Consider the following 21265-nt stretch of genomic DNA (forward strand, 5'->3'; position numbering starts at 1 on the left):
AAGTGTTGCTATAAACAAAAAGAAAGTGTAACTAGGAAGAAGCTAAAAATTGTTGCTTAAAATGGGTGAAAACTGTTGCTTTAAATGGGTGGAAATTGTTGCCTTAAATATATAAGTGTTGCCTTAAGGTATTGAATAACCGTTGTCATAAGTTGAAAAGTGTTGCCTCAGTAAACCGTTGCCATAGTTATTTTTGGCAATAGTTTACCAAAACCGTTGTCTAAGGTAGGGAAACCGTTGCTATATAGTTTTAGCAACGCCCCCTATTGGTAACGGTTTTTAAACTGTTGCTATAGGCCAATTGCAATAGTTATTGGGGCTATAGTAACACTTTATTGTTGTTGCCATAAGTCTTTTTTCTAGTAGTGTTGGTTATCAATTGTTATTTTATTGAAAAAGTAGATATGATAGGAGTTAGTGGGGTACTCCCTCCGTCCCTTAATACTCGCACTGTTTTGACTGGACACGCTTGCCAATGCACAACTTTGACCACCAATATATATTATAAAAACTTATAAAATATTAATATTTTGAAAATATATATTGAGATGAAGCCAACAATATATTATATATTAACATTTGTTTTCATATACTATAAATAAAATAGGGTCAAAGTGAATTATGTGAATAGTGCAAAAAGTCAAAACGGTTCGAGTATTAAGGGACAGAGGGAATATTATTTTAATTGAATGAGAGAGGGTGTGGGTACAAAAAAATATTTAGTGGGAAGAGAGAGACCATATAATAATTGTGGGGTCATTCCTAATTTAGAAGTGTAACAATTAATCTGGGACGGACGAAAAAGGAAAGTGTAACAACTAATCTGGGACGAAGGGAGTAGTTGTTTTTGTTTTTTTTAATAACTAAGGTATCTATTACCAACGATATTAACTAACCCCCCGCATTACGCATAAGGGTTTGGACCCCAACCAATTAATTAAAAGATAAAGTGAGCAATTATTATGCCAATATCAACTTGGTTATAGACGAATGAATTGTGAATATGTAGCCGTATAGGATTAAAAACATAGAAAAAGATGATCAATTTATTTATTTACTAATGTATTAAAAAATGATGAATACTACTACCGTGGTACCACACGGCCCTCGTTTAATTCAAGTTACGGAGTACTCCGTGTCATACAAAATACATAAAAATATCTCACCATAATCTATACAAACCATTTTTTCATTTTTTGATTTTAAAAGCCGTTGGTATGATGGTATCTAACAAATGACAAACTATTATCAAAGAAATTGAGCCAAATATCACCTAACAAAAAGGAACTGATAGAGTTGAAAAAAGTGTGATGAATCTTATACTATCATGCTTTAACGACTTTAAACTCATCAAATTCCCCCCTGAAACGACAATATCATTCCCCGAAACAAATTAAATTAATTCTAAATTCAAGAACAAAAAAGGATTCGCATTAGACCACCTTTACTTAATTAAGTGCTAATTAATTACATCCATAAAACACAATCATCTCTGACAAACTCTACTTAACAGTCCTCCTCTTCAGTCTTCACTATCACTTCCCACTCTCCCCCACTCTCTCTCCTCCCATGGCGATACTCAATAACCTCCTCCCACCATTCCTCCTTCTCCTCCTTATTACCCTCACCTCCGCCCAATTACCCGAATCCGAAACTCAAACCCGAAAAACTTACATTATTCGGGTTGACAGAACCGCTAAGCCCACCGTCTTCCCCACCCATTACAACTGGTACACCTCCGAGTTCACTTCTGATGGAACTCAAATCCTTCACACATACGACACCGTTTTCCATGGCTTCTCCGCCGTTTTAACCACTTCACAAGCGGAAAACCTAAACAACAACCCCTCCATCCTCGCTGTTCTTGAAGACCGCCGCCGACACCTCCACACAACGCGGTCCCCACAATTTCTCGGACTCCGAATTCAGCGCGGGCTCTGGTCAGAGTCTGATTATGGCTCAGACGTCATCATCGGAGTTCTCGACACTGGGATTTGGCCGGAGCGTCGGTCATTTTCGGACCAAAACCTCGGCCCAATCCCTAAACGTTGGAAAGGAACCTGCGAAGTGGGTGAGAGATTCTCCCGCCGCAACTGTAACCGCAAAATAATCGGCGCTAGATTCTTCTCCAAAGGACACGAATCCGCGTTCCCAGGGATTGGTGTTGGCAATACGACGTCAACTTTGGAGTACAGGTCCCCGAGAGACGCCGACGGTCATGGGACCCACACAGCATCAACAGCCGCCGGAAGATACTCGTTCAGCGCGAATATGAGCGGTTACGCTCCTGGAGTTGCAAAAGGGGTTGCTCCAAAAGCAAGGTTAGCAGTTTATAAGGTTTGCTGGGAAAAAGCAGGTTGTTTTGATTCAGATATTTTAGCTGCTTTTGATGCTGCTGTAAATGATGGTGTTGATGTTATCTCTATCTCAATTGGTGGAGGGGATGGTATTTCTTCACCTTATTATCTTGACCCGATTGCAATCGGGTCATACGGTGCGGTTTCTAGAGGTGTATTTGTGTCGTCTTCCGCCGGAAACGACGGCCCAAATACCATGTCTGTGACAAATTTAGCACCGTGGATTACCACAGTTGGAGCGGGGACGATTGATCGGAATTTTCCAGCGGAGATTGTGTTGGGAAATGGGAAGAGAATCTCTGGAGTTTCGCTTTACGCGGGTTTGCCATTGAAGAAGGGTTTGTACCCGATTGTGTACCCGGGTAAAACGGGTACTCTTTCTGTGTCTCTGTGTATGGAGAATTCTCTTGACCCGAAAGAAGTTAAGGGAAAGATAGTGATTTGTGATAGAGGAAGTAATCCAAGGGTTGCGAAGGGGGTGGTTGTGCAGAAAGCTGGTGGTGTTGGGATGATTCTTGCAAACGGAGCTTCTAACGGCGAGGGACTAGTAGGAGATGCTCACTTAATCCCAGCCGTTGGTGTTGGATCCAACGAAGGAGATTTTATTAAATCATATGCTTCCACTTCACGGTCACCGACGGCAACAATTAACTTTAAAGGAACAATTGTTGGAATTAAACCAGCGCCGGTGGTGGCGTCGTTTTCAGGGAGGGGACCAAGTGGATTAAACCCGGAGATATTGAAACCCGATTTGATTGCACCAGGGGTTAATATTCTTGCTGGATGGACAGACGCTGTCGGTCCCACCGGGTTAGATGTTGATACTCGGAGAACGGAGTTCAACATTCTATCAGGAACTTCAATGGCGTGTCCCCATGTTAGTGGAGCTGCCGCTTTGTTAAAATCGGCGCACCCTGATTGGTCGCCGGCGATGATCAAGTCTGCAATCATGACTACTGCGAGTGTGGTAAACAATCAGTTAAAGCTCATGACGGATGAAGCCGTCCCTGGGAAAGCGTCTACACCGTACGATTTTGGGTCCGGGCATTTGAATTTGGATCAAGCTATGGATCCTGGTCTTGTCTATGATATCACTAATGATGATTATGTGAATTTCTTATGTGCAATTGGATACGGGCCCAAGACAATACAAGTGATTACTCGGAACCCTGCAAATTGTAACATGAAGAGGAAAGCATCCCCGGAGAATTTGAATTATCCCTCCATCGCGGTATTGTTTCCGGGTTCTGGGGTTACAAGCAAGACGTTTATAAGGACGGTTACAAATGTAGGAGACAATGTGAATGCTGTTTATAAGGTGAAAGTGCAGGTTCCGGCAAAGGGAGTGGCCGTGATAGTGAAGCCACCTACATTGGTGTTTAATGAAAAGGCCAAGAAGGTGACATTTACCGTGAAGGTGACAGTGGATAGTCGAAATTTGAATTTGGGGGAATCAGGTGCGGGTTTTGGTTCAATATCATGGGTTGATGGAAAGCATGTGGTTCGGAGCCCCATTGTAGTGACCCAAGTAAACCCATTGTAATGTGTTGGTGACTTGGTGGATTAAGGATGGGATGTTGTAGGTTGTTGGTGTATAATAGGGAAAGAAGGAATAATCAAGAGATGGTTGTAGGATTGTAGACGTTTGATGACTAGCTTTTGATGGATTATTATATTAGGTGTTTTTTTTTTCTTTTGTTTTTTTTTTTAACCTATTTATGGTTGATTAGCTTTTGAAGTTTCTTGTTTAGTTGTTTGCTTTTGGGATGGGTAGATGGGGTTGGGGTTCTGTCTTGATGATGATGTTGTAAATAAAGAAAAGACAATGTTGTATAAAGACAGAAAATGACAAGTTAATAGAATTAGTAGTATAAAAGTTCAAATAGATGTTGCAAAATTGAATCGCATCAAATATTTCACATGTGATATGTTGGCTGTTTAGAGTCACCCTTTATGTATGTGAGTAATTGGTAAGTCTTATTGTTATACTTATGGATACGAGACTCATAGCTTGTTGTCACGTGCTGACTATTTTGCCTAGTCCCTTGGCCTAGTCACGTACCGTGCGCCACTCTCCAAGCCTCGATGCTTAGACGAGTCAGGCTTCTCCAACAATGGCACAAATCCTAGTGCCTAAGTTTACGTCGTAGCACGACTCCTTTGTGCTAGAGATAGCAACGATTAGCTATGCACTCACCCTTGGTGCCTAGCTAGTTGATTACGACGCCCCTCGGTCGTAACACAATGAACACACAAGCTTGTCCCTCACTTGTATGCCTACACACTCGATTGACACTCTAAGTGCCTTGGATTTCCTTACTACTTCTCTAAGTGTAGAAGGAAGGTTGAGTTGGAAGAGAACACAAGTGTTTTTGGAATTCTTTCTTGTATTGAACTCTCAACTTGAATGTACAAATGAGCCTTGGTGCCTATTTATAGGCCACCATCCCCTAAGTCTAGAATATTCACACTCTAGAATATTCTATACAATTCCTACAAGGAGATGCCTACAAGTTTCTAGAACGTTCCCACCTCCAAGGGAACTTTCTATACAAGGAGGTACCTAGACCCTTCTAGATACTTACAAAAATATACAAGATAGTTCTAGAATATACCTATCTAGAACCTTCAAGCTCCACCCATGCTAGAATGCTCAAGAACACCGTAGAACATTCTAGAAGTTTCCGAGCCCATCTGCTACTGTTCTGCTGCGTGCGGGCCTTTATGGGCCTGATCTGGAAAATCCGGCCCAACCATCATCTTCATTGGCCCAAAACTGGTGGGACCCCCAAATTTCAGCCCAAACAGTTATCGTTTGGCCCACCATGCCCATGCGATGGTGAGAGAGACGACTCGTGACATTGTGCTCTGTGGGTGCAGTTTAGACTTCAATTTGCCAATTTCATTTTCTAGTTGGGACTTGTGAAGCTTATCATCAATCCTTAGGGGAAAATTAAAAGCAAGGAGAGACATGCGGCATGCAAACATCATCTTTAAAGTATTTATTTATTCAATCCAATCATCAAGGTTAGTGCAACATTAGATTTCGTCTATGTTCTATTCGACTTAATTTGACTTATGTCAAACAAAATAAGTTGAGAAAATAAATAAATTCCACAAATAAGTTCAGATAAATTAAGATCAAATAAGTCGAATAGAACGGATGCTTAGAGTGCCGGATAGAAATGCAGATTATCCGAGTGGGCATGAAATAGACCTGACACGGCACAAGCTTATTATTAGCTCAACACGAACACGATAGGTCACCTGCACCGCAGGCTCTCTTATTGTAACCCGTTAACCAAAAAAAAAAAACAATCTTAAGACTAGTAAAGGAAGTATGTTGGCCCTACATTGAATTATAGGATAGGGGTGCAAATGAGATGAGACTCTCAATTAACTACTCTGATTTGAGGTCGGATAAAGCTCATTCATGTTCGTTTATTTTAAATGACCCGACCTTGAACAACTTTGAAGCTTGTTTAATTGAACATGAACATACATATGCTCATTCATTTAAGTTGATGAATAACTCATTTATTTATGTTCATGAACAAACTCGTCTATTTGTGTTCATAATCAAAATTTTCAAGATAAAATCATATTTTGACATTTAACTTCCAAAAATATATATCATAGAGTAAAAAAAAATTGATTTTAAATGGCGAAATTAGTGCATTGTTAAACTCTAAAGCGCAAAGCTCGTTGGAGAAAAAAGCTCGTTTATGAACTCGTTCTCGATTAATAAGTGAGACGTTCATGAACATAAATGAACACAAAAAACTCTTAAACGAACCGAGCTTTAACATATTTTGAGCTCGGTTGAAAGCTCGAATCCGGACTCACCTAAATTAAATGAAGATGGACTTGAACAGGGTAGTACTCGACTCGCCTCGCTTGCACCCCTAATTATAGATCGTGCATGAACCTCATCTATACCTATTATTTAAAAAGGATAACCATACATAATTAGCTGACACGTGTCACCTCCTTCTTTCATCCATGAGATTTTTTTTTGTTAGATGACACGTGTAACCTCCTTCTTTCATCCATAAATTTTTTATTTATTTTTTTTTTTTCTAATTTTTCATAGTGTTTGTTATATGAAGAATTTCACAACTTCAACACATCTTCCACTTCATCTTCCTCATCCAACATCGATTCACCATTGAATTCTTATTCAACCTCTACTACTTCATTTCCTTCTTTAACACTTAATATTAATTCACCATATAATTTATATATTTTTTCAAATTAGAAATTTAATCACCTCTATATACTTTAACTAAAATCACAAGCTATCAATAAAATTAACACTTCAAAGAACGGCTTAACAAACACTATACAATTGCCCATTTTTTTTAAAACGGGCTCCAAAATTAGTTTATACAAAAGACGAGCTCGACACAACACTCAGTTTCACTAGCCCATTCTAAACACGATCTTTTATAAAAGGAGGCACGCTAGCATGACACATGAGTATATACAGTATGACGCTGGCCCAACTCTACATTTCACCGTATTTTATATGATTGGTTCAATTTTCACCTCAACTTTATCCTCGAAGTCCAACTTGATAAATTGTTGGAAATCTAAATGGTTTCTTGAAAGTTGGGCTTTATGGACCACTAGATGGGCTTTCACACCTTATTTACACGTAAAACTCCAACATCTTTGATTACTTAACCCAATCAACAACCTAACGTGTCCCCCGCCAAAGCGCGGGACCAAAAATCTATTCTTTTTCACAAATACCTTTCTTCTTGTGATGAATTTACACGAGGCACTCCTCTACAACACCACATGGCTCCCGTCCCATTTTCCTTTGCCACTAATCACCCACCTCCTGCCCTCATAAAACCCTCACTAAACCCTTCCTAGACGATTAGACTCTATCAATTTACCAAGTTCCAACAAATTCTCTCTCCTTTGACTTAATTTTGACCTTTCAAGAGCTTTCTCATGGATGGAAACACCCATTCGGAACAACCTTCGGCCGCCATTGACGCAACAGAGGAGCTCCTAATCAAAATCCCAGCCGCCATAGTCCACCTAATCGACAACCAGCAGAGTGTCGAGCTCGCAAATGGAGACCTGGAAATCATCCTCCTCCGCCAAGACACCGCCGGTGTGGCGGTCTTAGCAAGAATCGGCGATCAACTCCAATGGCCTCTTACTAAAGACGAAGCTACCCTCAAACTAGACGACTCCCATTACTTCTTCACCTTCTCATCCAACGGCGACGTTTTGAACTACGGCTTAACCATCCCTTCAAAAGGGCAGGAAAAGTTATTGAAGAAATTCGACTCTGTTTTGGAGAAATACAGCGGGTTTAAAGAAGAGAGGGTGGAAGTGGAGGTGGAGCGTGAAGCGGGGTGGGTGGTGGCGAGGGAGGTGACACCAGAGGAGGTGAAGGTGGATATGGAAAAGAGAGAAATAATGGAGGAGAGTGCCGCCGCATACTGGACGACGTTGGCCCCAAATGTGGAGGAGTATAGTAATTGTGTTGCGAGGATGATTGCGGCGGGGTCGGGGATGTTGGTGAAGGGGATAATGTGGTGCGGTGATGTTACTGTAGAGAGGTTGAAATGGGGGAATGAGTTTTTGAGGAAAAGGTTGGGGACCAAGGAGAATGCTCAAGTTAGTCCTCAGTGTTTAAGCAGGATCAGAAGGTTTGTTAACTTAATAATCACTCTCTTTTAAAGTTTTTACCCTTTGTTTTATATTCTTGTTATTGTTTTATAAATCATGATTTTTAAAGTTGACTAGTCTATGCATGTTCCATGGATGCGTTTAACCCTTTTTGTTTTAACCGGTAATAAACAACAGTGGTCATAAGTCTAATAATTGTACATTTGTGTTACTCCCTCCGTCCCGGAATACTTGACCTGTTTTCCTTATCGGGTCGTCCCTTAATACTTGACCTGTTTCTAAAAATGGAAATATTCTAACAATATTATATTATTTCTCACTCCACCCCTATTAACCCACCTACCCCCTACTCCATACAAAAAATAATTAAAAATTCAACCCCTACTCTCCCCAACCCCACCTCTTAACCCACATCCCACTAACTACATTAAAATAATACCCCACTATCAACTACTACCTATTAAATTAAATAAGTCAATTCAAGTCCCTTAAACTCTGTGCCGGTCAAACTGGGTCGAGTATTCCGGGACGGAGGGAGTATTATCTTTAAGAATGAATTAGAGGTGAAGTTTGAAAACCTGTACAAGCCAAGACACAAGTTGGAATCCCTTCCCAATTTACAATTTGTAATATATTTATGGCTTATCTGACACAAGAAATTTGTTCATGAAACTACTTTTTTTTTTCGGGTGAATGATGTGGAGTCGAGCAAAATAAACTAAAACTACAGGTAGAACACAAACCCTAGCATTAAGCAGCTACTGCTGGCACGCGGCGGAGCAAGCTACTCCTCCTTACTATTATATTCATGAAACTAGAATAGTATTAGTAATGCAATTGAATAGATAGTGTGATGTTTGAATGCGGTTGAAGTCAGTGTAACATAAAAGCTAAAACTACACATAATATGTTCACGAGACTATAATAGTATTAGTAATGCAATTAAGTAGACGATGTGATACTAATTGAGGTTGACATGAGTGGTTAAGGGCCTCTTGTTCCTTAACCAAGGTACCGGGTTCAAGCCTTGGTAATGAAAAAGCCGGAAGGGATGTATACATAATAGAGCTTGTTGGTGTTGGTATTGGTTTTGGTATTGGTGTATTTTACAAATTGAACTAGCGTAGGTGAAGGTGGGTTTTGCTGTAAATCCTTAATAACTTTCATAATGAAATGAGGATCTGATGTGCTTAGGGTGAAGAGTATGACAAAGAAGTCAGAGGATGCTGCAACGGCAATTCTTTCAGGGGTTATAAAGGTGTCGGACACTATCACAGGCTCAGTCGTCAACTCAAGAGTAGGAAAGACATTCTTTAACATGTTCCCTGGAGAAATCATCTTAGCTTCATTTGACGGTTTCCGTACGCCTTCTTCTTTTCATTTCTTTTGTATTCGAGTTTTGACTAAAATGATCATTAAGAAAACCTTGTATGTTTTTTTTTTATCAAACTCATTTGTTTTCGGTGTTTTAACAGAAAAGATTTGTGATGCTGTTGAAGCTGCTGGGAAGAATGTTATGTCAACATCTTCACATGTGACCACAGAGCTTGTTACAGAGAGGTAATACACACGCTGTGATAGTTTGATTTGAACAAGTAATAGGTGTTCCTTTATGGGAATCTTGTGATGTAGTTGAGTCTTCGGACCTTGAGCGTGAACCCCAACATCGGGGGAGGCTCTCCGGATCAAGGCCTTAAATTAGTATCCATTATACAAGAGAAAGAGTAGAGGAATCTCTAGTGGCTTGTGGAATATTAGGTCATGAAGTTAGGTCGTTGGCCTTTTGTAGCCCTGACCCATAATTCTGTAATTTGTTGTTCTTGTATTAAATTGGGAAATACAACTAGCTTTTTCGGAGTAAATATAACGTTCACACTGTTGTGCTTGCTCTGGAAAAGTAATCACCCCGTTAATATGTTTGCTAAATCCTGACTAATCACAATGTTTAGGTATGGAGAGGAAGCAGCCCAAGCTACAAATGAAGGGTTGGATGCAGCAGGTCATGCTTTAGGAACAGCCTGGACAGTTTTCAAGCTAAGGAAAGCTTTGAATCCCAAGGGTGCTCTTAAACCCACAACTCTTGCCAAAGCTGCTGTCGGAAAAGTCAAAAAATCTTTATAGGACGAAGATTATGTAATTTCATTTTATTGCCACCTTTTTCATTGATGTTGTAGGAGCAGTAATGTAGTAAGCATTACTTGATGATGCCCAGAGTTAACACTGTTGTTAACAAGTTATACAGTTTGTTCTCGCTTGAATAAATTCATTTTCCTGATCGAAATGTCTCGCATTGTATGTTTGTGAGAATACTTGTGTTTGTAGTTTTGTACGACTAGACTACCAAATGTCCGAACAGATGGTGGTTACGTATTCTTACAAACAATTACAACATACGTTAATGACAGTTTATCAGGTCGATCTTGAAACGCTTGTGTGTCTACATACCAGTTAATGAGCAATAGTTTTATTGAGTACGAATCTACATCTTCCATTTAAGTGAGAGAGTATTATAAAAGTCCAAGCAAAAGTTTTGAAATACCAAGGCTCTATCTAAGACGTTTAAACAATAAATTTTCTTTTAATTGTTTTTTGGCATTTTTGGAAGTTCGAGAAGTTTTGAATGATATGAGGGGTGAAGTGAATGACGTAGGAATGATGGCTGCACGATTCGACAAAGAAGGAAATCGTCGAAAATGGCTGAAATAATTTCTACTGGTCGGGACTTCGGTGTATGATTGCTTAATAGAATATATATATTCGGAAAGGAAACAGATCCACGAGTTCATTTAGGGCTCGAGAACTGCAGTCTAATTATTTTTTACTTTTGTTTTTAATTCCGTTTCGTATTAGGGTTTTGTGTTAACTATTTAAACGCTTTATTTTCGTCATTAGAAATCTACTATTCTTTTGATAATAAAATTCTGAGAGTTTATCTCTTTTCTGGTGGATTCCGGAGTACAGATTTATCGCATGTAAATATTTTCATTCGTTATAAATATTAGCGTTTGTTTTTCATTTATAATTCTGACTGTGTCAAGTGGTATCAGAGCAGGATTTCTCTTGTTTCTCTTCGTATCTTGATTAGCCATGGGGGAACCAGTGACCAGAGCAGATCTTGAGGAGGTTACCGCGACTTTTACCACGACCCTAACTGTTTTGACTAAATAGCACTACAAAAAAACGGTCGTTTTCCGACCGAATTTTCCGACCAAACAAAAATTAGTCGGTAAAATATAAATTCACCGACTAATTAAATTGTAGTCGTTAAATTTGCTTTTCACCGACTAATTTGTAGTAGTCGGTAATTTACGACTACTTTTCAGATAAATTACGACTACTTTATAGTCGTGAATTAAGTCGACCAAAACAAATGTTTGGGAAAAAGTACTGACTACTTTTACCGACCAAATTTATTACCTACTACCTTTTTCAGTCGGAATTTACCGACTAAAATAAGGTTGGTCGTAAAAATTTTATTCGTTAAAATAAAAAAAATACCGACCAAAAATAAGTAGTCGGTAAAGTTGCGACTGCTTTTTACACTACGCCGACTAATTTTGTAGTCGGTAAAATCTCGACTAAATAAGCTCTCAAAATTTACCGACCATGTAATAAGTAGTCGGTAAATTATTATTCACCGACCGCCCCTGACGTGGATGAAAAATTATTTGCCGACCACACAATTGATAGTCGGAAATAATAGTTTACCGACCGCTAAAGCAGTCAGTAAAAATTTATTTACCGACCACCAGATATATAGTCGGCAAAATGATTTCTCTCACTTGTTCGCTCAAGTTGAACCCTAAAACTAATGCTCTCACTTGTCCCCCCCCCCACACCCACAAAGTCACACACCAACTTTCACATTCTCTCTCTTCTACTTTCCCTCTTTCACTCCCCTTCTCACCATCGCTCATCAACCTCCCTCAATCTCTCTCATCTTTTTATGTTGTTGATGTTGCTTCTGCTTCCCCTTCGCATCTGATGTTGATGTTGCTGCTAGGCTTGGCTTCCTCTTCCCTATACACCAAGGACTCCAACTCTTCACTTCTTCAGCAGTCTTTCTCTCCCTCCCTCATTTTATTTTTCAGATCTATTGCTTCCGAGTCAACTCGGTTCGAATTTAACGAAATTGTTTTAATTTTTTTCGTTTTCAAACTCTTTCATCTAATTTCTATGATTTGTTTTTGTATTAATTTTTTGTCTTTTTCATTTAATCTCTATGATTCATTGTCGTTTTAATATTTTTTGGTTGAATTTTAAATCTTATGAGTTTGTGTGGTTTGATGTAGGTGAAAAACTCAAGCAATGAAGAACATGAAGAATTGTAAATCTTTTTCTTAATCTTGGTGATATTATAGGGTGATAGTATAGGGAAGATGATTTTTTAAGTTCAGGTGATTGTAAATAATTTTCTTTTTGAGCTACTTCAGATGTTTAGATCTACATTTTAGTTGAAATTTTACATTTTTTTGGATATTCCTATGTAATTATCACTGTTATATATATCTTATTATTTTGGTGATTCTGTATTTTATTTGGTGAAATTTGTGCGTAGCTTCGATGAAATCGAAACCACTAGCTGGGTTTTTCCAGTTTATGGTTTCATTTATTTTTTTTTTAAAAATAATTTTACCGACTACTGTTTTAGTCGCTAAATTTGTTATTGTAGTTGGAAAGTACCGACCAAAGATGTAGTCGTTAATTTAGCGACTACATTAGTAGTCGGTATTTTCCGACTACTTCCATAGTCGTTAATTTAGCGACTACTGTTGTAGTCGGTATATTCCGACTACTTTTGTAGTCGTATTTTAGCGACTAAAAAGGTAGTCGGAAATTTAGAAACTACAATATAGTCGGTAAAGTAGTCGGTGAAATTTATCGACTACTTTTCAGTCGTAGTTTTCTAATATTCCGACCAGTAGTTTTCCGACTACTTTCAGTCGGAAAACTTCTTACCGATTAATTTCACCATTTTTCCGACTATTTTTGGTGGTCGGAAAATTGGTGATTTCTTGTAGTGTAGGTGACAGCGTTAACAACGCAGATTAACGTTGTGCAGAATAATGTGAATCAACGGAGGAACGTGAGAGGGAGTCCAAATAGGGCTCCGCAGGGGAAGAACTGGCGTAATATCAGTGGTGGTAGTTCGAGTTCCGAAGAAGAAGAACACCTCGAGGAAGAAAGAAGTAACGATGGAAATAATCATCATAAACATGATTATCGGATGAAGGTTGATATTCCATTGTTCTACGGAACCATGGGGGTGGAGGAGTCTTTCATGAGATACTCGCCCCAGAATAACCTTAAGGTCGTGGGTGATAAGGAGAAGAGCGCAACTGCTAAGGAATACAACCCTGCAAGCAAGGGGTTGGTAGTTCTAGTAGTGTGCAACCCGCATGCTAAACTCGGTTGAGACACGTATGCTAAACTCGGTGGAGACACGTGTTATTGCTGTAATGGCAAGGGTCACAGGTCCAACATTGCCCGTCTCGGAGAGTAACTGTTGTTTTGGAAGGGGATGAAGAGGAACCTGAGTTAGAGAATGATGAGTATGCAGACGTGGAATTTGCGGAAGAGGAGTTTGATGATAGGGTTAATTTTGTGTTGCAGAGGGTTCTTTTGACATCGAAAGATGAAGGGAAACGCAAAAATTTATTCAAGACTCATTGTTCCATTCATAATAAGGTTTGTAACCTGATCGTGGATAATGGTAGCACTGAGAATCTGGTTTCACAGAAGCTGGTGGATTATTTGAAGTTACAAATGGAACCACATGGGAAGTCGTACACCCTTGGTTGGGTCAGTAAGGGGTCCCGAGTTTGAGTCACATTGGCCTCCAGAGTCCCTATCTCTATCGGAAAGCACTACAAGGAAGAGGTACTTTATGATGTTCTTGATACGAATGTTTGTCATGATTTACTTGGTGGGCCTTGGAAGTTTGATAACGATGTTACTTTATCGGGGTCGGGATAATGTGATGATATTTGCTTGAGGTACACATAAAATTTCTATGGCACCTGTTTTGCATTTTGAAAAGAGGGGGGGGGGGGGGAGAAGAAGTCTAGTTTCTTGATAATGACGTATAATGATAAGGAACTTGATGATGCTGTCAAGGAATCTGATTATTTTTGTCTAGTAGTGATTAAGGGGTTGTTGAGTGCGGGTAAGGAAGAAATACCAATTCCTGGAGTAGTGCTGGAAATCTTAGAGGATTTCAAATAACCGATTGCTGATGAGCTACCTAATGACTTGCCTCCTATGCGAGACATTCAACACTAGATTGACATGATTCCAGGTTCGAGCTTACCCAACCTTCCCCATTATCTCATGAGCCCTAAGGAGAATGAAATTTTAAGGGAACAGATTGAAGATTTGTTGAAGAAAGGGTTCATCTGGGTGAGCATGAGTCCTTGTGCAGTACCAGTCCTTCTAGTCCCCAAGAAAGGAAATCAATGGAGAATGTGTGTTTATAGCAGGCCATCAATAAGATAACTATCAAGTATCGATTTCCCATTCTTCGACTGGAAGACATGCTTGATGAGTTGTCAGGTTCTAAGGTGTTTTCGAAGATAGATTTGTGTAGTGGATACCATCAAATCAGAATCAGACCTGGAGATGAATGGAAGATTGTTTTTAAGAGCAAGGATGGATTGTATAAGTGGTTGGTGATGCCTTTCGGATTGTCAAACGCACATAGTACTTTAATTTGGTTGATGAAGCATGTTCTTCGTCCTTTTACAGGTTCTTATGTTGTGGTTTATTTTGATGATATTCTGATTTATTGTAAGAACCAGATAGAACACCTAGAACATGTGAACAAGGTGTTGCAAGTATTACATGAGAACCAGTTGTACATTAATCTGAAAAGTGCACATTCTGCACCAACAAGTTGCGTTTCCTAGGTTTTTTTTTTTTGTTGGTGAAGAAGGGATTCATGTGGATGAAGAGAAGGTGAGTGCAATTAGGGATTGGCCCGCACCTACATCAATGACTGAAGTACATAGTTTTCATGGTCTTGCCACTTTCTACAAGAGATTCATTAGGGACTGTGGTACTGCAGCAATAATATAATGTTTGAAGAAAGGGAAGTTCAAGTGGAGAGATGGGCAGGAAAAGAATTTTTCATTGCTCAAAGTGAAGTTGTGTAGTGCTCTAGTGTTAGCTCTTCCTGACTTTGACAAAGTGTTCCAGGTTGAATGTGATGCTAGTGGAGTGGGTATTGGAACTATATTTTCCCAAGAGAAGAGACCAGTACCTATGATCAGGAATTTTATGCAGTGTTTAGAGCCTTATATCAGTGGGAACATTATCTGGTTCAGAGGGAGTTCATTTTTTTACTGACCATCAAGCTTTGAAGTTCCTTCACAGCCAGAAGGTGATAAATAAAATGCATGCTCAGTGGGTAAGTTATTTGCAAAAGTTGCCTTCATCATTCAACATAAGCCGGGGGCACTTAACAAAGTAGCAGATGTGTTTAGTAGAAGAGCTTCTTTGCTCATTATCCTAAACCAGAAGATTCTGGGCTTTGAGTTCTTGAAGGAATTGTCTGAGGGCGACGCTGAATTCAAGGAATTGTGGGCCAAGTGCAGTAGAGGGCAGCCTGGTGCGGATTTTCATATTCGAGATGACTATGTTTTTATAGGGGATCAGCTGTACATCCCTTGCTCGTCCTTAAGAGAAAACTTTATTCGATACCTTCATGGTGGTGGGCTTAGCGGTCACGTGGGTAGAGACAAGACAATCGCTGGATTGGAAGAGAAATTATTATTGGCCTCACTTGAGGAGAGATGTTGCCGCGATAGTCAGAAGGTGTTATACTTATCAGGTTTCGAAAGGTCAGTCCCAAAATACTGGTCTTTACATGCCTTTACCTATTCCTGGTGATATTTGGCAAGATTTGGCTATTGATTTTGTGTTGGGATTACCTCGTACTCAGAGGGGCGTGGATTCTGTGTTCGTTGTAGTAGATAGATTCTCCAAGATGACACACTTTATTCCTTGTAAGAAGACTGCCGATGCATCCAATATAGCCAAGTTGTTTTTCAGAGAGGTGGTGCGCCTCCATGGGGTCCCTACATCTATCACGTCAGATAGGGATACCAAGTTTCTTAGCCACTTTTGTATTACTCTTTGGAGGATGTTTGGAACAGCCTTGAACAGGAGTTCTACAGCTAATCCATAAACTGATGGGAAGACGGAGGTGACTAACAGTAGTTTGGGGAATATTATTCGAAGTGTTTGTGGAGATAAACCGAAGCAAAGGGATTGGGCTTTGCCCCAGGTGGGGTTTGCTTACAACTGTGTTGTATACTTGGCCACGGGAAAATCAGCATTTTCTCTAGTTTACACATTTGTTCCTAAGAATGTGGTTGATTTGATTAAGTTTCCTACGACACATGGAGTTAGTGCAACATCGGAGAATATGGCTGAAGAGATTGTAGCTGTTAGAGAAGCTGTCAAGGCTAAGTTGTATGCTACGGGACAGAAAAATAAGGTTGCTGCTGATAAACGGAGAAGAGTTAAGGTTTTTAGTGTGGGGGATGATGTGATGGTGTTTCTTCTTAAGGAGCGATTCCCAGTTGGTACTTACGACAAGCTTAAGTCGCGCAAGTATGGTCCGTTCAAGTGACTCGCAAGATCAATGACAATGCTTATGTGGTAGCTCTCTCGGGTGACAGAACATATCCAACACCTTCAATGTTGCTAACATTTATGAGTACCATGCAGATGAGACCCTTTATGAGGATACAAACTCGAGGTCGAGTTCTTCAGAAGTGGAGGAGACAGACGTAGGAAGGATGGCTGCACGATTCGACAAATAAGCAAATCGTCGAAAACTGCTGAAATGATTTCTACTAGTCGGGCCTCTGGTGTCCGATTGCTTAATTGTAACACCCTGATAATTCCTTATATTTATAATTCCCTTTTCCGACTAATATAAAAGAATTATCAAGATATTACCGCCGCCGTGATAAGGCTAAGGCTATATACCAGAATTACGCAGCGGAAATAACTAATTTTCAAAACGTAATTAATAGTTAATGGTCAATCAACAACCTGGAACCATTCAGGCCCAAACCCAAAGCATTAAATAGTTTAAAACCCATTAACTAAAGTTTAAAAGAATAAAGTAGTCATGACTAGAAATAAAAGTAGAGTTTATAAATACGGAAGAATAAATAGTCTCTCAACACAATTCCCATGATAACTTCTCCCACAAGTTATCTCTACGAACCTGCTTATTGAAAACTACTCCCCAACAATGCAAGTGCAATGGTGGATCATCATAGGGTCATTAAGGCGAAAGCCATGACCGAAAGACATGAAGCACGAACTCAGCAAAAGCTGAGTACGAACAAGCTAGAATGAAATCCTAGTCTAACATGCTTCACTCAACGATATAATAATCCACATGCAAAAGCCAGTTAATAAGCAATTAATCAAGGAGACAGACTCGATACTCGACATGACTCTTGACTCATAGATTAATAAGAAATAGCTTCGAACGAGTAAAATATAATAACCACAGAGGGAAAGATAAGGGTGTTGGGAGCCAACCAAACACCAAATAAATAAGAGTCGGACTTTCTACCGATAGACGGGCCATACTGACGGAATTCCTGCGCATAAAAGCGATAAACAAAATAATGAAACAACGTCTTGTATCATTCAAGGAGTACAAGTTTCCGACAAGACTCCCCCCATTGTTCATACTCAAGGTATATACTTTCCAAGAGTTTTGAAGCTCATTCGGGTTACACTTTACGTTAATTAGTATGTTATGTTCAAGGCGACGCAAGACTCAACACAAAACATAACAAGTAAGCAATTAAACAATGACACTTTATTTTAATCCTTTAGGACTTGTGATCAAACATAGGACTCAAGTGAAATTACTCCCATTGTTCCTTCTCAAACACTGTTGAGATAACCTGACATTGCCAGTTAACAAGCGGGGTGTGCCCATCCACTAGGCTCAAAGTATGCTAGACAACCCGTACAATAGCATAATCATAAACACTTGCATGTGAAACACTCATACATGCATATAAACTTGAACAACATGCTTGACATAATTCAACGATTATAAACGTCCATAACATGATTGTCCACATAGAATTCATAGATTCAATAATAATTCACAACATGCTTGTTCACACATCAAACATGAATTCTCAACACTTTAAGTTCACATGATTCACAATCAAAAAATATAATATAATCCTCATGGAATAGGTGGTCACCCTAGTCATGTACGTACTGGAATACCTAAGTACGGGGGCCACTGTGCGAATTACGACTCAAAGCTAGAAATCACCTCCTATAAATACAATAAAGAAACTTAATTATTATCCATGTTTACTAAATTTCCAGCAACTATTTTAGATTCTAAAACCTTTTTTTTGATTAGAAATTAATCGTTCTTTAATAAATCAATAGTCTCAATTGGTCAATTAAAGTCCTAGTATGAAAACATTGACTTTTGGCCTTTAAAATCATTAAAAATCAACACTTTACGACCTTATATTAAATCTGAAAATTAAGTTTGATTCCCATAATTTAAATCATCATTAAATTATGTAAATCAATTGCCTAAATATTTGGGATTAAAACCCTAACAATAAACCATCATAAAAATCATGTTTTGATAATAAAAATTGACACTTTGATAGTTTATTATATCTGAAAACGATAGTTCATATAATATAAAATCTATCTCATGAATTCAAATACGAAAACATTATAATACAGTGTTCATAACCGTTCCGCAGTTTATATAATCCAAAACAATAATAATAATTTAATAATTTAAAACGGAATTTAAAATAGGATAAAAGTATACAGAGTATTCAGAAAACAATACACAACACACACGAGCACATTGTGTGTGTGCGAGCACGAGCAGCAGCAGGGACGCGGGCAAGGCTCGCGAGGAGCAGCGAGGGGCGAGGCTGGGCGCGCTCGTCGACCACACAGCAACAGTGCAGGCTGCATTGTGGCGCGATGCAAAAGAGAGAGAGACGAGGCGAGTGCGGGGGCAGCGAGGGGACGATGGGCGAGGGCACCGCACACTCGGCACAACAAGCAACAACAGCAGCAACCCCAAGCAGCTAGCGCTGTGCGTTTTGGGTGAGAGGGACGCGAAGGGAGTGAGGCGGGACAGTGCGCGTGAGGCGTGAGCGGGGTGCTCGGCTATGTGCACGAAGGCGAGGGCGAGCAAGGCAAGAAGCAGGGCACGGCTTGCTTGCGGCCGAAGACACGGACGAAGGGAGGAGAGAGAGCCGAATGAGAGGAGAGGAGATTTCAGAATTTTAATGTGGGGATTAATGTGAGGGAGGGTTGTATTTATAGCTTTCCCATCCCTTGTGGTCTTAGGTTTTAGGAAATCTAGTTGGGCTTGCAATTTGGGTTTAATTAGAATTAATTGCTTGCAAGCCTAGTTGGGTTTACCAACGGAATTGGATTGGGCTTGGATTATAATTAAAACAGTTTTTGAAATACGACCCAACAATTCCCAAATAAATAAATTCATTTAATTTATTTAATAAAAATACGGTTTTCGTAAATAATTAATATTTAAATTATTTAAATTAAAACACATTTAAATCACATTAAATGTAATTAAATTCATAAAAATCTTTTTAAGTACATTAAAATATATTTATAAATTTCGAAAATACGAGGTATTACATTATAGAATATGTTTTCGGAAAGAAAACAGACCCATGGTTTCAACAAACCGCTATGCTATGACTGATGGGCTTTTTAGGCCATCCGAGTTCATTTAGGGCTCGAAAACTGCAGTTTAATTATTTTCGACTTTTGTTTTTAATTCCGTTTCGTATTAGGGTTTTGTGTTAACTATTTAAACACTTTATTTTCATCATTATAAATCAACTATTCTTTTGATAATAAAATTATGAGAGTTTTATCTGTTTTCTGGTGGATTCCGGAGTTTTTACAGATTTATCACTTGTAAATCTGTTTCTTCGTTCGTTCTAAAGATTAGCACTTTCTTTTCTTTGATAATTTCGACTGTGTCAGTAAAGAATTCAAGTAAGTCTGAAACGATTTCATCAAGAATACGAGAAATTAAAAATAAACAAAAACTAATAGAAAGATGGTGGGGAAGTCTTAGCTTAGACTGACGTTAATTTTGCTCTTAGTTTGTGCTTAGCTTGCGGTAATGGAGCAGTATTCAGAACCTTAAGGCTAGTCCATGAAACCATCTGTTATTTCTGCTTGTCCATTTTCTGAACAAATTCCATTGGCATGGGTAAAAAGAACAAATTCGAGGTACTGTTCCTAGGAATCCAAGCTCAAGTTTGTGTATCGCCATTGTACGGGGTTGTCAAATATTGACCTGATCTAACTAACGTCTGAAGTGGACGGAAAAAGAAATCCACATTTACTTTGCAAGAACCTCGACCCACTAGGTATTTAACCTTAAAATCTTTTCACTATAGGGCAACAACTCTGTTATAAACGTGTAAGGAATTCGTACTTTACTTGAGTTCCTCTACGAATTCAAGTTCCCAATAGTTGTTTCTCAAATAACTACGCTATCTCTAACTTCCCTAGAAGTCTCTCTTGACACTTTGGCTTCACTCAAAGCCTCTCTGATTCTCTCTCATGTAACTCAAAGTCTACCCAAATACAACCGGAACTCACTGAAGTTCCTACCCCAAATTTGATACAAGAATTCACTCCAACCCTTGACCAATATATTCTCCATTACAGGAGTTCACTCAAATCTTTTACCAACTCTCAAAATACTGATGTTTGATAATTGATTGAACTCTAATATGTAAGTGAATAATTGTAAAGGAACTCGGAACTGACAGGAACTCGGAACAGCTGGAACTGAGTGAAAAATGTGGAAAACAAAATAAATTTATCTATGAAATTATCCCACCTAAATCAGATATGATCCTTTGGAATGACTTCTAGAGTCAGACACCCTTGAAAAAATATCTAGACTCTCCTTTAATAGAGGAAGAAACCTTAATCACTTCCTCCACAATCTTCTCACTAACCACCACCAAGACCTGCAATTAAGGCATGATCCCATGACTTTACTCAGTAGAGTAAATCATGGAGTGAGAGCCAAGCATAACCAGATTTTCTATGATCTCCTATTATTTCTCCACCAACATAGGTTTTTTCAAAACAACGTAAAACAATGTTTTTATTTTCTAAAATAAAACCTTTTAAATATGATTTTAAAAAAATAGAAAAATAAAGTTTATTAA

The 21265-nt window shown here is 38.9% G+C and overlaps 2 protein-coding genes and 1 long non-coding RNA gene across 4 annotated transcripts; all 3 read left to right on the top strand.

Moving 5' to 3' along the window:
- Positions 1-1035: 1035 nt before the first annotated feature.
- LOC110792381 (subtilisin-like protease SBT1.6) lies at positions 1036-4269 on the top strand. The gene has a single exon (XM_021997177.2). It carries the CDS (start codon positions 1570-1572, stop codon positions 3898-3900), a length of 2331 nt encoding a protein of 776 aa, XP_021852869.2. The 5' UTR covers positions 1036-1569; the 3' UTR covers positions 3901-4269.
- A 2734-nt stretch (positions 4270-7003) lies between these two features.
- On the top strand, positions 7004-10290 carry LOC110792380 (protein EARLY-RESPONSIVE TO DEHYDRATION 7, chloroplastic). 2 transcript variants are annotated; one of them, XM_021997176.2, is made up of 4 exons: positions 7004-8029; positions 9204-9364; positions 9485-9569; positions 9959-10290. In XM_021997176.2, exons 1-4 carry the CDS (start codon positions 7320-7322, stop codon positions 10128-10130), a joined length of 1128 nt encoding a protein of 375 aa, XP_021852868.2. In that variant the 5' UTR covers positions 7004-7319; the 3' UTR covers positions 10131-10290. The 2 variants fall into 2 exon arrangements, with proteins under 2 accessions (XP_021852868.2, XP_021852867.2); XM_021997175.2 differs by having other exon boundaries at positions 7046-8029; positions 9204-9370.
- A 1509-nt stretch (positions 10291-11799) lies between these two features.
- On the top strand, positions 11800-12541 carry LOC110792372 (uncharacterized). The gene is made up of 2 exons (XR_002534385.2): positions 11800-12124; positions 12302-12541. It is a non-coding gene; the product is annotated as an uncharacterized lncRNA (long non-coding RNA).
- Positions 12542-21265: the final 8724 nt, after the last annotated feature.

Source organism: Spinacia oleracea, chromosome 4, assembly GCF_020520425.1.
Source record: "Spinacia oleracea cultivar Varoflay chromosome 4, BTI_SOV_V1, whole genome shotgun sequence".
NCBI classification, from domain to species: domain Eukaryota; kingdom Viridiplantae; phylum Streptophyta; class Magnoliopsida; order Caryophyllales; family Amaranthaceae; genus Spinacia; species Spinacia oleracea.

Bases quoted from the DNA above. Each gene is read 5' to 3' on its own strand.
- LOC110792381 (XM_021997177.2), top strand. From the start codon at position 1,570: ATGGCGATACTCAATAACCTCCTCCCACCATTCCTCCTTCTCCTCCTT.
- LOC110792380 (XM_021997175.2), top strand. From the start codon at position 7,320: ATGGATGGAAACACCCATTCGGAACAACCTTCGGCCGCCATTGACGCA. The intron at 9,371-9,484 runs GTACGCCTTCTT...GTGTTTTAACAG, and splicing joins AGCTTCATTTGACGGTTTCC to AAAAGATTTGTGATGCTGTT. The intron at 9,570-9,958 runs GTAATACACACG...CACAATGTTTAG, and splicing joins ACAGAGCTTGTTACAGAGAG to GTATGGAGAGGAAGCAGCCC.